At 39.5% G+C, this 15,307-nt stretch overlaps 1 protein-coding gene across 1 annotated transcript in view; it reads right to left on the reverse strand.

The window, feature by feature from the left end:
• Positions 1-9,433: 9,433 nt before the first annotated feature.
• The window catches only part of DDX46 (DEAD-box helicase 46), an 84,522-nt gene continuing 78,648 nt past the window's right edge, over positions 9,434-15,307 (reverse strand). Inside the window, exons 20-21 of the mRNA XM_017871920.1 lie at positions 11,593-11,666; positions 9,434-9,982 (exon numbers count right to left, since the gene is read on the reverse strand). Coding sequence (XP_017727409.1) covers positions 9,935-9,982; positions 11,593-11,666 — 122 coding nt within the window. The 3' untranslated portion in view covers positions 9,434-9,934. The remainder of the gene's footprint in view (positions 9,983-11,592; positions 11,667-15,307) is intronic.

A 15,307-nucleotide genomic window follows, 5' to 3' on the forward strand; every position in this document is an offset into this window, starting at 1 on the left:
AAAAAAAAAAAAAAAAAAAAAAGACAGGGTCTTGCTCTGTTGCCAGGCTGGAATTCTGTGGTGTCATCATGGCTCACTGCAGCCTCAACTTCCCCAGGCTCAGGGGATCCGCCAACCTCAGCCTCCAAAGTATCTGGGACTATGGATGTGTGCCAGGCCAATTTTTGTATGTTTTGTAGAGACAGGGTTTCCTCATGTTGCCCAAGCTGGTCTCGAAGTCCTGGGCTCAAGCGTTCCTCCTGCCTTAGCCTCCCAAAGTGCTGGGATTACAGGTGTGAACCACTGTACCTGGCCAGATTGGTCTTAATGAGGTGCTATAGTACACACAATACATATACGATGTTCTGTCAAATGCAGAGGCTTTTTCAAGGGCATAGGTATTTATCAGTACTTCATTTGCAACAAGACCATACTTAAACAATTTTTTTTTTGTAGAGATGAGGTCTTGCCATGTTGCCAAGGCTAGTCTAAAACTCCTGGCCTCAGGTGATCCCCCAACCTGAGCCTCTCGAAGTGCTGAAATTACAGGCATGAGCCGCTGTGCCTGGAGTACACTTTTATTTATTTGTTTGTTTGAGATAGTCTTGCTCTTTCACTTAGGCTGGAATGCGGTGGCGTGATCTCGGCTCACTGATTCTCCTCTCAGCCTCCGGGTAGCTGGGATTAAAGGTGCCTGCTGCCACGCCTGGCTAATTTTTGCATTTTTTAATAGAGACAGCGTTTCATCACGTTGGCCAGGCTGGTCTCAAACTGACCTCAGGTGATCCGCCTGCTTTGGCCTCCCAAAGTGCTGGGATTACAGGCGTGAGCCACCGCATCCGGCCTGGAGTGCACTTTTAAACATCACACTACTCCACTTATCTCCCAACATTTTTTCTTCAAAAGTATACATCCTTGAAATACAATTTGTATTCAGTATAACATTTTTCATTGTTTCTCCAAAAGGATCAGCCTGGCCCAAGGTAGGCCATATCACATAGGCAAATCACCAGTGAATTAGGCTTTTGAATGATAGTGATTATATAAACATGAATAAAAGGAATATTTGTCTCTATCTGGAATTTGGCTGCCTCTAAAGACCTTTCAATTGAGGGTACAAGTGTTTTGGGGTTTTTTTGTTTTAAATAGAGATGGGGTCTCCCTGTATTGAGCAGACTGGTCTTGAACTCCTGGGCTCAAGCAATCCTCCCACCACTGCCTTGTAAAGTGCTAGGATTACAGGTGTGAGCAACCACACCCAACTCAAGTGTTCTTAAATATTTTCATATACATAGGAAAAAAATAAATCTTGCTTTCTAGATTTTAACTTACCAGTAACAGCTGACTGTCCCTGCTAAATATATAGCTTTATATCAATACTAAAAAGAAAGATAGGGTCTTAGTCTGTTTTAGCTGCTATAACAAAATATTGGACTGGATGGCTTACAAAAGACAAAATTTTATTTCTCTGGAAGCTGGAAAGTCCAAAGTCAAAGTACTGGCCGACTTAGTGTCTGTTAGAGAGCCAGCTTTCTGGTTCACAGACAGCTGTCTTTTTTTTTTTTTTTTTTGCTGTGTTCTCACATGGCAGAAGGGGCAAGGGAGTTCACTGGGGTCTCTTTTATAAGGGCACTGATCCCACCAGCCCTGATGACATAATCACCTCCCAAAGGCCTCCAAATACTATCAAATTGGGGATTAGATTTCAACATCATGAATTTGGGGGTATACACAAACATTCAGTGTATAGCAGAGAGCATAAGAAAATCTACCCCTATTCACCCATTATAATAATAGTGCCAGCCAACATTTATTGAAGGCTTACCATATGCTAGGCACTATTTTTACATGCTTTAAGCATATTTATGCTTTAAATGTATAATTTCACCTCATCCTCATAACAATCCTAAAATGTATGTATTATATCTGAATTTTATATATGAAAAAACAGATAAAGTGGCCAGGCATGGTGGATCACGCCTGTAATCCCAGCACTTTGGGAGGCCGAGACGGGTGGATCATCTGAGGTCGGGAGTTCTAGACCACCCTGACCAACAAGGAGAGACCCCGTCTCTACTAAAAATACAAAATTAGCTGGGCATGGTGGCACATGCCTGTAGTCCCAGCTACTTGGGAGGCTGAGGCAGGAAAATCACTTGAACCCAGGAGGCGGAGGTTGCAGTAAGCTGAGATTGGGCCACTGCACTCCAGCCTGGGTGAAAGAGCGAGACTCCATCTCAAAAAAAAAAAAAAAAAATTAGCCAGGGGTGGTGGCACGTACCTGTAATCCTAGCTACTCCGGAGGCTGAGGCAGGAGGATCACTTGAACCGAGAGGCGGAGGTTGCAGTGAGCCCAGATTGCGCCACTGCACTCCAGCCTGCATGACAGAGTGAGACTCTATCTCAAAAAACAACAACAACAAAAAACAAAAACCTTACACAAAATAAAATGTTAAAGAAAGGATGAGATTTAGACAGAAAAAAGAAAAATAAGGCCAGGCGGGTCCAGTGGCTCACGCCTGTAATCCCAGCACTTTGGGAGGGCAAGGTAGGTGGATCATCTGAGGTCAGGATTTCGAGACCAGCCTGACCAACATGGTAAAACCCTGTCTCTACTAAAATTACAAAAATTAGCCACGTGTGGTGGCAGGCACTTGTAATCCCAGCTACTTGGGAGGCTGAGGCAGGAGAATTGCTTGAACCCAGGAGGAAGAGCTTGCAGTGAGCAGACATCAAGGCCACTGCACATCAGCCTGGGCAATAAGAGCAAAACTCCATCTTAAAAAAAAAAAAAAAAAAAAGCTTCTCAATGACCAGCCAGACATCAGGATGTAGAAAATAAATAAATGAGTATAGTCTTCTCACTAACTTATTTTATTTAGAAAATATATCTTTCATTTTAAAATATTTACTTAATACATATGGGTTGTTAGTTTTGTATAAATATTCTACAACTTAAAAAAAAAAAAAGGAAAAATAGATTCAGGTGTGGGTGGCTCATGCCTGTAATCCCAGTAGAGGAAGGATTGCCTGAGGCCAGGAGTCTGAGATTAGCCTGGGCGACATAGCAAGACCCCACTGATACAAAAAATAAAAAATTAGCCAGGCATGGTAGCACACACCTGTATAGTCCTACTTACCTATTCAGGAGGCTGAAGTGGGAGGATCACTTGAGCACAGGAGTTTGAGACTACTGTGAGCTATGATCATGCCACTGCACTCCAGCCTGGGTAACAGAAAGAGACCCTGTCTCTAAAAGTAAAATAAAGAAAAAAAAAAAAACAGAAGCTTCGAAATTTTCTTCCTGCTTTTCTTTTTCTTTTCAGATGGAGTTACTCTGTCACCCAGGCTAGAGTGCATTGGCACGATCTGGGCTCAATGTAACCTCCCCCTCCTGGATTCAAGCAATTCTCCTGCCTCAGCCTCAGAAGTAGCTGGGATTACAGGCGTGTGCCACCACACCCTACTAATTTTTGTATTTTTTAAGTAGAGACTGGGTTTCACCATGTTGGCCAGGCTGACACTCCTGACCTCAAGTGATCCATCCACTTCAGCCTCCCAAAGTGTTGGGATTACAAGTGTGAGTCAACACGTCCGGCCTCTTCCTGATTTTCAATAAATTACTGTCACGTACCCCACTTTGGAGACCACAGCTTTAGTTCACAGGCAGTCAAATTCCAAGAGCAAAAGTGAAGATTACCAGTATTTCTCAAACTTAAATGTATATCGTGGAATGAGTACCACCCCCAGATACACTTTTTTTTTTTTTTTTTTTAAGACAGTCTTGCTCTTTTGTCCAGGTCGGAGTGCACTGGCATGATCTTGGCTCACTGCAACCTCTGCCTCCTGGGTTCAAGCAATTCTCATGCCTCAGCCTCCCGAACAGCCACCACGCATACCACCAGGTGGCATTTTTTTTTTTTTTTAAACAGAGTTTAGCTCTGTCACCCAGGCTGGAGTACAGTGGCGTGATCTTGGCTCACTGCAACCTCTGCCTCCCATGTTCAAGCGATTCTCCTGCCTCAGCCTCCCGAGCAGCTGGGACTACAGGCACAGGCCACCACACCAGCTAATTTTTTTATTTTTAGTAGAGACAGGTTTCACCATATTGGCCCGGCTGGTCTCAAACTCCTGACCTTGTGATCTGCCTGCCTCAGCCTCCCAAAGTGCTGGGATTACAGGGGTGAGCTACCGTGCCTGGCCTTGTAGTTTTGATACAGACAGAATTTCATCACGTTGGCCAGGCTGGTCTCAAACTCCTGACCTCGGGTGATCCACCCTCCTCGGCCTCCCAAAGTGCTGGGATTACACGCATGAGCCACCATGCCTGACCTCAGACACATTTTTAGGAGCAAAACTAGACCAATAAAAAGTTACAGAGGAATTTATGCTCTCTTTGAAGCTCCCAAGCATCCAGCCCCACCAAGCTTTCCAAATCCTGTGCCACAGACACAGGCTGAAGGCTGGTTTGGGAATGGGGAGGACTCTTTTCCAAATTCAACAGTATGCTTTTGGGAGTATCAGCTCCCAGAAGATTCCCTTAGGCAAAGGCACAGAGGAAAGATGCTGCCTTCAAGATTTCTGGGACTGGCTGGAAGGCACCTGAGAGCCTCCTAGGATTTCAGGCCAAAGACACGTTAACATCCAAAGTTGCTACAGAAGTGCCTGAAGTTGCCAGGCTCCTAAAAATCCAGTCACTACCAAGTTCAAATGAAAACTTTTCTGTACAAAGAACATGTTTTCACACTGAATCCTCTCACATATCCCTTATTCCACAGTATGCAAAGTTGTGAAGAGAGACTAATATTAAAAACATGGGCAACTAGGTATTCCTATATATTAAAAATGATTAGTTTTTTAAATTCTGAAATTCTATCTTTTAAAGTAATCCTAACATGTGAGAGTAATGTTGAGTTCCAATTCCCCAAAAGGTTAAACTTCCCTTTTACTTCCTACTTATTTTTTTTTCTTCCCAAAAGAACATGGTTAATGCGAAGTTAGAATTTCTTCTTTAAGGCTTGAGTTTGAAAAAAATCATCAACTCCTGTAAGTTGTTGCCATATTTGGAAGAGAACAAGTTCAGGAAAAATAATCAAAAGTAAATTCCTCACCAGTCATATAACTTGACAGTATGCACTTACACACACATAGCAGCTAAACCATAAGGCACTTTTAAAGGGAAAGTCAATATCGTGGGGACTTTCTGAAGAATACCTTTACACTTTCTCTTTGCATTCCTACTTGGATCCCTGCCTGAGAAAAATTATAAATTTATACATAATTTTAGAAGGCCTTCAAATATCCATAACAGTCAACATATCAGGGAATTTTTACCTGGTAAGGGAAATGTAGCTGTCTTTAGCTCCAGAGAGCTGACCTAAGAGTGATGTTTCATTAACCAGTATGTAAGGTGTCGCTATACTCCAAGTTAACCATCTCACTCCAGTAAGTTTGTTTTCTGATGGTTACACCCAAACTAAATAGTTAAGACTCTCCCTCACCCCTCTACATACATTTACTCTCACTCCTGATACTTAACACACATAAATAAACACAAATGCACCTTTTTAAAAGATAAGCTTTAGTACACCACAAGCAGAAGGCATGAGAAAATGTCAGTAGATTCCCATTCGTACGTAAAACTATGTACCAAAATGTGAAGAACTGACAGCTCTAGACTCAAATCTAAGTGGAAGAGTATTTGAATGGCCCATATTGGGGTAGCCACTCAGAACTCTTGCCTGCTTTAAGAACTTAGCATGATCTGGCCGGGTGCTGTGGCTCACGCCTGTAATCCCAGCACTTTGGGAAGCCAAGGTGGGTGGATCACCTGAGGTCAGGAGTTTGAGACCAGCCTGGCCAACATGGTGAAACCCTGTCTCTACCATAAAAATACAAATTCAAAATACAAATTCACCAGGCATGGTGGTGAGTACCTGTAACCCCAGCTACTCGGGAGGCCGTGGCAGGACAATCACTTGAACCTGGGAGGCGGAGGTTGCATGGAGCCGAGATTGTGCCACTACACTCCAGCCTGGGCAAAAGAGCAAGACTCCATCACACACACAAAAAAAAAAAAAAAAAAAAAAAAAAAAAAAAAAAAAAAAAAAAAAAAAAAAAAAAAAAAAAAAAAAATTAATATGATCTATCTATAAAGCAGGCAAAAATTGGCACATTTTAATAAATTAAAGTGTGCTATTTATCCTAGACCTTCACTTAGACAACAATTTCCTCACCAATTTTAAACAATATACTAATCTGTCACTAAAGGACTTTGGCTGATGGCTTTATAAATCAAAGCATGGCACCAACAGTAAAAAGAGGTCAGAAACAGCTGAGTTACAACTTTGGCGGTTTTCCTAGTTTGTGCTTCCCAAGATTCTGCTGTATTACTCTGAAGATGACTCCACAGCTAGCTGAATAAGATTTATAAATCCTAAGTATTCAATAGCTGGTTCTCCTTCAATTCTATACATAGGAACTGCCTGACTCAAAAGAAAGATTAGGCCGGGTGTGGTGGCTCATGCCCGTAATCCCAGCACTTTGGGAGGCCAAGGCGGGCAGATCACGAGGTCAGGAGATCGAGACCATCCTGGCTAACATGGTGAAACCCCATCTCTACTCAAAATACAAAAAATTAGATAGGTGCTGTGGCATGTGCCTGTAGTCCCAGTTACTCAAGAGGCTGAGGCAGGAGAACCACTTGAACCTGGGAGGTAGAGGTTGCAATGAGCTGAGATTGCCACTGCACTTCAGCCTAGGCAACAGAGCAAGACTCCGTCTCAAAAACAAAAACAAAACAAAACAAAACCAAAAAAGATTATCAGTCATATGTGCATTGTGTACACCAACAAAGGCCATGAGATATGAAATATATCAAATAGTCAAGTGTCCAAAAGGAGTAAAGGAGAACTTAGCTACTATTCTTTCATTCTACATATCCCCCCTTTTTTTTTCTTTTTTTCTTTTTGAGATGGATTTGTGCTCCTGTTGTCCAGGCTGGAGTGCAATGGCATGAACTTGGCTCACTGCAACGCCTCTGCCTCCCAGGTTCAAGCGATTCACCTACCTCAGTCTCCCGAGTAGCTGGGATTACAGGCATGCGCCACCACGCCTGTCTAATTTTGTATTTTTAGTAGAGACGGGGTCGCTCCATGTTGGTCAGGCTGGTCTTGAACTCCTGAACCCAGGTGATCCGCCTGCCTCGGCCTCCCAAAGTGCTGGGATTACAGGCATGAGTCACAGAACCCAGCCTACATATCCATTTTGTAAGAGTGTCACTGTGGCAAAACCCCAACTGGCAAATGAACCTATTATTTCACCTATACTTCTCTTACACTAAATACAATGAACATAAAAGGCTCAAGAGCCGTCTTCAGGAAGACATTTTTGGAACAGAATTATAAATACTTTGGGTAATAAGTTGCTAGAATTTTTTAAATAAAAATACAGAGAGTATAATATTTCTCTCACCAATATAAACAAAATTAGAGAAACAGAAGAAAAGCATTTAAGGAAAGATAATTTTAAGAAAGTGCAGATTGAATTCAAATTAATTTTATTTTATAAGGAATTTAGAAAATGAGCAAATATTCATATTAAAAAAACAAAGTCTGTATATCATTCAAATTTTAAGTCAGTGTGACACTAAAAAATGTACTAACAAAGTAATATGTTTCATTTTAGAACAAAATTGTATCAGTGGCTTATCACAACTGATATACAAACACAAAGAAAATGCTAAAATGATGTAAAACTGAATCTCAAAGTGATCCAGTTGGATGAAGGGAGCACCAATTATCATTGATGTGGGACTGCCATATATTCTACCAAAGAAAACAAACTACCACTAGGTGATAACGACGAGCAAATAAATAAACTAGAGGGAGGGAATGAGCCCACAATTCCTGGAATTTTACAGTAAGTGGTTTATTTGTTTTTGTTGTTACATGTCTTTTGTCTGTTTTCTTCCTTCAAGAAATTAAGTGGATGTGTGAAGGACCCAAGAATACTTCCCAGGTATATCTTACTTTTTCAGGAAGAATAACTTTATACTGAAGAAATAATGATTAATATCCCTATCACTTCAGCTACTGAATATACTATTAAAATTATTTGTTTTAACAACTATAGTATGCTTTTATTTTTTTTCTTTTTAAAAAACTGTAAGTCAAGAATATTTAAAGAATGAAAGTCTCTTCATTTAAGAAACACATAGTCGTCCTTTGGTATCCGAGGGGGACCGATTGCAGGACACCCCTTAAACCCCTCCTCTGTACCAAAATCCATGGATGTTCAAGCCTCTTATATGAAATGGCCTGCTATTTGCATACAACCTATGCACATCCTCCTGTATACTTTAACTCACTTTTACTTAAAATACCTAATACAATGTAAATGTTATAGTAAAACTGTTTTACAGCTGCTAAACTGTATTTTAAATTTTTTACATTATTTTTTCTTCTTTTTTTTTTCTATTTTTGATCGGTGGTTGGTTTAATCTGTGGGTGTGAAACCCTTGGATATAAAAGGCTGACTTTATCTATTTAACTCCTGAAAAAAGTCCTTTTTTGAAAAGTGACAATAACATGAAGTTAATACATCAGGAGTCTTGAAAAGAATATTAGGTAATCCAATTATAACAATTTAAATTAGAATATTCAGGAACTGTATCTTGAAGGCTCAAAATAGAATTTATTTATTTATTTATTTATTTATTTATTTATTTTGAGATAGTCTTACTTTGTCGCCCAGGCTGGATGGAGTGCAATGGTGTGATCCTGGCTCAGATTCTCCTGCCTCGGCCTCCTGAGTAGCTGGGATTACAGGCGCCTACCATCATGCCGACTGATTTTTGCATTTTTAGTAGAGACAGTGTTTTGCCATGTTGTCCAGGCTGGTCTTGAACTCCTGATCTCAAGTGATCTGCCCACCTCGGTCTCCCAAATTGCTGGGATTACATATGTGAGCCACAAAGCCCAGCCTCAAAAATACAATTTATGATTCCTTGTGAATTATATTTCACTAAGATGAAGCACATCTAAGTTTAAAACTTGGGTACCATTATGTTTCATAATTTTTGAGAAAGAAAATTCACAACCTACTGAATAATCCTGAAGAAAAATCAGATTAAAAGTAGTAGGATATTTGTAAATACAACATGTATAGATGTATAAAGAAACACTTTCTAGAAGGAAACATTATCGTATTTAATATTTATAGGCTACACTCTTTCTTTTAAGGAAGATTATAAAAGAGGAGCTAGGTATGGAGCCAGAAGTTGTGAGGGGAACCTCAAAGTAGTAAACACTAAAACTCTTTTTACAGTTTTACACTCAGTGTAAAGAAATGCAAAAAATCCTTATACTATTAAATCTTTACTTGTATAAAACCAAAATTAGTCCAACTACTTTTGCCCATTTATGATGATAAAATTGAAACAAAACTCTCAACCTATTTTGTAAGACTTCTATTATAATATTCTTAAATCCAGTTCATATTGTTCCACAAAGTCATGTAACATTTAAGCTCAAGGTGGGGACACAAAATATGATAGTGAATTTTACCTTTTCTTAGGAAATGATCACAATTTCATTGAAAGTACAGGATAAAGTGAATAGCCCCTTAACGACTTGTGTACTTTATTGTCTTCAATAGAAAGTTCAAATATTTCCATTTTTTAAACCTCTAGAATATTATCCGGACATTTAAAATATTGATATTTAAGTTTACATTAAAGGACATCATACTGTGAAAACAGGCCAGCTTTAAATACAGTTTGATTGTGGGGGTACTTACGGACAGATTTCTTTACCAAATACTAGTTTCTTGTATTTAAAAAAAATCAGCAAGACAGAATTTTAAAAATCTTAATTTACAATACATTGTAAACCGTAGACTGCAACTGCCACATCTATCAAAGACCAGCACAGGTAAAAATCTTTTTTCCGGATGTCTACAAGACTTTGTATCTTCCTTTATTTGTTGGTTGGTATGAATTTTGCTGTAATAGGAAATAAAAGATATGTCATCAGAGAAAGCAAAACTAAAAACAACAACAACAAAAAAAACAACCAACCAACCAACCAACCAACCAAACAAACCCAAAAGGGAAATATTTAAGATCATTTCTTTTGCTAACTTATAAAACTATTGGTTATTTAAAATTTTAAATGTTAATATTACTGCACTGAGAAAGGAAAAACTATTCAATAACTAATGATTTCTCTGTTCACTTAACTATTCCTTAACAACTATGTTTTGAAATCAACTTAATGGTGGTAGCATCTATGGGCACAAGATTCTTTTCTATCACTCCTTGTTGAAATAGTCTTAAGCACGTGATTGAACAGCTGTTTTACTTTTTCCCTCTTGTTTTGTGAACCCTCTTTTCATTAAACTTCTAACCCCCCCGCCAAAAAAAGGAATGCTGTCTGAGGGGAGTTTTAGAAAAGCTCTCAGAAGTACACTTAGAGAAAAAACGTTTCCTTTCAAAGGAAATGTACACACTGTAGGGAGTGTTCATAAGCTGCAACTGGCACTAAAGACACAAGGACATATCTACCTCCACTGGAAAGGCAGTCTGTAAAGGGCTTTTTCCAAAATCAAATTAAGTCATTAAGTTTAAAGACGCTGACAACACCATGTGTTGGCAAAGATGTAGAATAACTGTAATTTTCATACACTGCTTAAGTGTGAATTGATGTAACCTCCTTGGAAAACTATTTGGCAATACCTAGCCTATAATTAACAATTCTACTCCAAGGTATATACCCAAGAAAAAATCATGCTAATATATTCCAAATGCACATGGAATTATGTTCACAGAGGTGTTATTCATAAAAACAAAAAAGGAATAGCCCTCAAATCCAATATATAAATATAAATCAACTGTTATACATTCATATAAATATTATATGGCCATAAAAACGAGTGAATTATTGCTACATGCAATAACACGGACCGATCTCCTCAAAATGTTGATTGAAGGAAACTAGATGCAAAAGGTGCAAACACGTGATTCCACTTATGTGGAGTTAAAAAATCGGGAAAACTAATCTATGATTTTAAAATTCACAATATGGGGCTGGGCACGGTGGCTCATGCCTGTAATCCCAGCACTTTGGGAGGCCAAGGCAGGTGAATCATGAGGTCAGGAGTTCAAGACCAGCCTTGCCAACATAGTGAAACCCCATCTCTACTAAAAATACGAAGTATTAGCCAGGTGTGGTGGCAGGCACCTATAATCCCAGCTACTCAGGAGGGTGAGGCGGAGGTTGCAGTGAGCCGAGATCGTGCCATTGCACTTCAGCTCAGATGACAGGGCAAGACTCCGTCTCAAAAAAAAAAAAAAAAAAAAAAAAAAAAAAAAAATTCAAGGTATGGTTTTGTTGCGGGGAGATGAATAGTGACAAGAATGGACACGGAGAAGACTTCTGGGATATTAGTAATGTTTTTTATTTCTTGATCTGGGTAGTGATTACACTGGTATGCTTATTACTTTGTGAAAATTCATCAAACTATATGTTTATGATTTGCGTACTTGTCTGTATTTATATTTCAATAAAACACTTATTAAAACAAAACAAATGAAACTTTAAGGTTTTCACTCACCAGCCGGATCAGCTCTTCTTTTATGAGCCTGGTGATTTCTGCCTTTGCTTTCTGCACAGCCAGTTCATTGGCACCTGGTGATTTGAGTGGAAAGCATATTATTCACATTACTAAAATTACATCGTGTTTACCCATATCACGGAGGTCCAGGAAGAAACACTGTAGGTGACTTTTAGAAACATTGTACTGCCTGCCAAGATGGCCATTTAATGCCTGGTGGAACATTACCCACATTATATAATGGCTGCTTATTATTTTCATTACTTTCAGAGTTTCAAATGTAACCACTAAGGTCATATTATGTGTTAAGAGTTCCTAGCATGGTGACTAAAAAGAGTGGAATAAAAAGACTATTAGCAATTTGTTCGGAAGATAGTAAGAGAAGGCTACAGGGAAATATAACTTCTTTGGTTTATTCATTTAGCAAGTATTTATTAGACATTTATTATTTACACTGAAGTCTGCAAATGTTTCAGAAGGGTGACGTACGAACAAAATCTTTAAAATGAAAGGAGGACTAGCCATTTGGAGGGAGGAAAGATAACAGGAAAAGTATTTTGCAAGGAGATTACATGTGTAGTGGTACAGAGTTAAGACAAGCATGCTTAATTACTGAAGAGTAAGAGAAGTGTAGCCTGGTTGGAAAACGTGTGAAAGAACACGGCAAGATAGCTGACTAGATGAGGTAGGCTGCAGACATTCATTCACAGTTATTAATTTCATAAACATTAAGCACTCACCTCTCACATACTGTGAGAGATTTAATGTATAAAGAACAAATTCATGCTCTTTAAAAGCTTACAGGCCGGGCGCAGTGGCTCAAGCCTGTAATCCCAGCACTTTGGGAGGCTGAGACGGGCGGATCACGAGGTCAGGAGATCGAGACCATCCTGGCTAACACTGTGAAACCCCGTCTCTACTAAAAAAAATACAAAAAACTAGCCGGGCGAGGTGGCGGGCGCCGGTAGTCCCAGCTACTCAAGAGGCTGAGGCAGGAGAATGGCATAAACCCGGGAGGGGGAGCTTGCAGTGAGTTGAGATCCGGCCACTGCACTCCAGCCTGGGCGACAGAGCGAGACTCCGTCTCAAAAAATAAATAAATAAATAAATAAATAAATAAATAAATAAATAAAATAAAAGCTTAGAGATTAGCAAAACAAACTTGTAAAGACATTACAACAGGATGAATAGGAAGTAGTTTACTAAATTCAATTTTAAATACCACTTTTAGGAAGCTTTTCCTGACTCTTTGAGGCAGAGTTAAGTGTTTTCTTCTTTAGTGCTCTCACAATATTGTATTTATACCATCACAAGAGCACATTTTTGAGGTAGAATGGACAAGATATTTTTTCTGATGGGATGTGAACAGTGGAAAAGAGAAACAAGATACTAAGAGCTGGCTGGCAAGTGAAAAAAGGTAGAAGTAATAAAAGAATATATTGATTCCAGGAGGAAAAACAGGTGTTTTTTGGACAGTGATACTGGGTGAAATTCAATTCTAAAATTGCTGTAGTTGAGGTGCTCATTGGACATCCAGTTGAAAATATAAATGAGGTCAATGGAAATATGGACTAGAAGTTTAGAAGTGGCAGAGATCAGAGAGCCATCAAGGGTAGGCTGGGTAGAATCTGGAGCCAATAGACAATGCCAGTGAGTAGGTAAGTACAGATAGGCACCACACTGCACACTGAGAAGAGAAAAAGAGCTTAATCAAAGAAAACTAAAGACTGAAATGTCTAAGAATAAAAGGAGCACTGGGTCTGCAATATAGAGAGCTATATTTTTATCATTTTTTATATTTAAAAAAACACACAAATGAGGGAAAGATTTATAATAAATTAGAAAATTTCCCCCCGTACTAGAAATGAGTAACTTTTCTGTCCCCAGAGAGAGACAGAGACAGAAAGAGAGGCAGAAACAGTTTCACGACAGGAAGGAAAGAATCAAGGCTATGGCTATGAAGTCATAGCAACATATCTAATTTAAATCCTCTACCTCCACTAGCCACGAACCACAACATTATAAAACTATGTGGGGAAGGTGAGTGCCAGAAGGGAAGAGAAACGGAAGAATCAAGACCCAGTCAGACTGAAAATTACAACAAAAATGAAATTTAGGAGGAAAACACATTGCTTGGTATGAGTGAAGTTTGTTGATACTTTTGTGCAACTTTAAAAAGAAGGAAAATGACACTCTAACCTAGATTTAACTGGTAAATTAATTTTCCTACTTTTGTCAGAGCCCGACAATTTTGACCACTTTAAATTCTGACTTATGTAACTTCTTGTAATAGGTTACATATGTTTATAAGCAGCCATGAAAAAAAGGGCATTTCCTTTCATTGGTCCTAAAACAACTCTGGCTGCTTTTAAGGGATTCTCCACTAGTAAAAAGAGAGGGTCATGGAATAGGCTATATAAATTATACAGGCTGACTAGGCATGTAAGTCCTTTCTGTTCTCCTTCCCTTTGCCTGGTGGGATGCCTGGAGCTGCTGACCCAAACAGAGCCTCCAAGGAGCCAGCCAGGCAGTGGGGTCCCTCCAATTACAGAACTAGAAACAAATGACACTAGGCTCCTTCCACAGTAGCAACACCTGTTTTCATCCTGTTAAGTGTTTACTTGAGTTTGGAGTTTCAAAAAGTAAATGATCCTTTAAAAAATCTAATTACCTCTGAAAATTCTAAAAGCTTTAGATCATTTATATTACCAAACCCTAGCTCTTATTCAGTATCATTATATTTCCCTTTTTTTTTTTTTTTGGAGATGCAGTTTCGCTGTTTTTGCCCAGGCTGAAGTGCAGTGGCGCCATCTCAGCTCACTGCAACATCTGCCTTCTGGTTCCAAGCGATTCTCTTGCCTCAGCCTCGCGAGTAGCTGGGATACAGGCTCCCGCCACCATGCCTGGCTAATTTTTGTATTTAGTAGAGACAGGGTTTCACTATGTTGGCCAGGCTGGTCTCAAACCCTTGACCTTGCGATCCGCCCGCTTCGGCCTCCCAAACTGCTGAGATTACAGGCGTGAGTCACCGTGCCCGGCCATTATCATTATATTTCTAGATTATTCTTAAGATTTGCTTTCAACAAAGTTGCCTTTTTACTGGGGAGACCTGCTAAGATTATTATAAAAATTAGATGTTATTTCCTGAGTGTAAATTGACAGCGGAGACAAATGACCAGAACCATTCTGGATGAAAGGAAAACTACATCAGAGCTGTGGAATCAGTGAATATCTCACCTCACATCACTTGGTAGTAAAGATGTGTTCTGATAAAGTTACACATAAATTGAAGTTTGATATATCAATTATACCATACCAAGCAAACATTGCATTTAAATTAATAAATGAATTACGAAAAGAATCCTTTTTCAAAGCAAATAATCGTGTCTCTCATATACCTCTTTATAAGACAAGCAGTTAAAATATTGGCCGGGCGCGGTGGCTCACGCCTGTAATCCCAGCACCTTGGGAGGCCGAGGCGGGTGGATCACGAGGTCAGGAGATCGAGACCATCCTGGCTAACACGGTGAAACCCCGTCGCTACTAAAAAAATACAAAAAATCAGCCGGGCGTGGTGGCGGGCGCCTGTAGTCCCAGCTACTCAGGAGGCTGAGGCAGGAGAATGGCGTGAACCCAGGAAGTGGAGCTTGCAATGATCCAAGACTGTGCCACTGCACTCCAGCCTGGGGGACAGAGTCTCAAAAAAAAAAAAAAA

Source organism: Rhinopithecus bieti, unplaced genomic scaffold (genome assembly GCF_001698545.2).
Source record: "Rhinopithecus bieti isolate Rb0 unplaced genomic scaffold, ASM169854v2 scaffold_5889, whole genome shotgun sequence".
NCBI classification, from domain to species: Eukaryota; Metazoa; Chordata; class Mammalia; order Primates; family Cercopithecidae; genus Rhinopithecus; species Rhinopithecus bieti.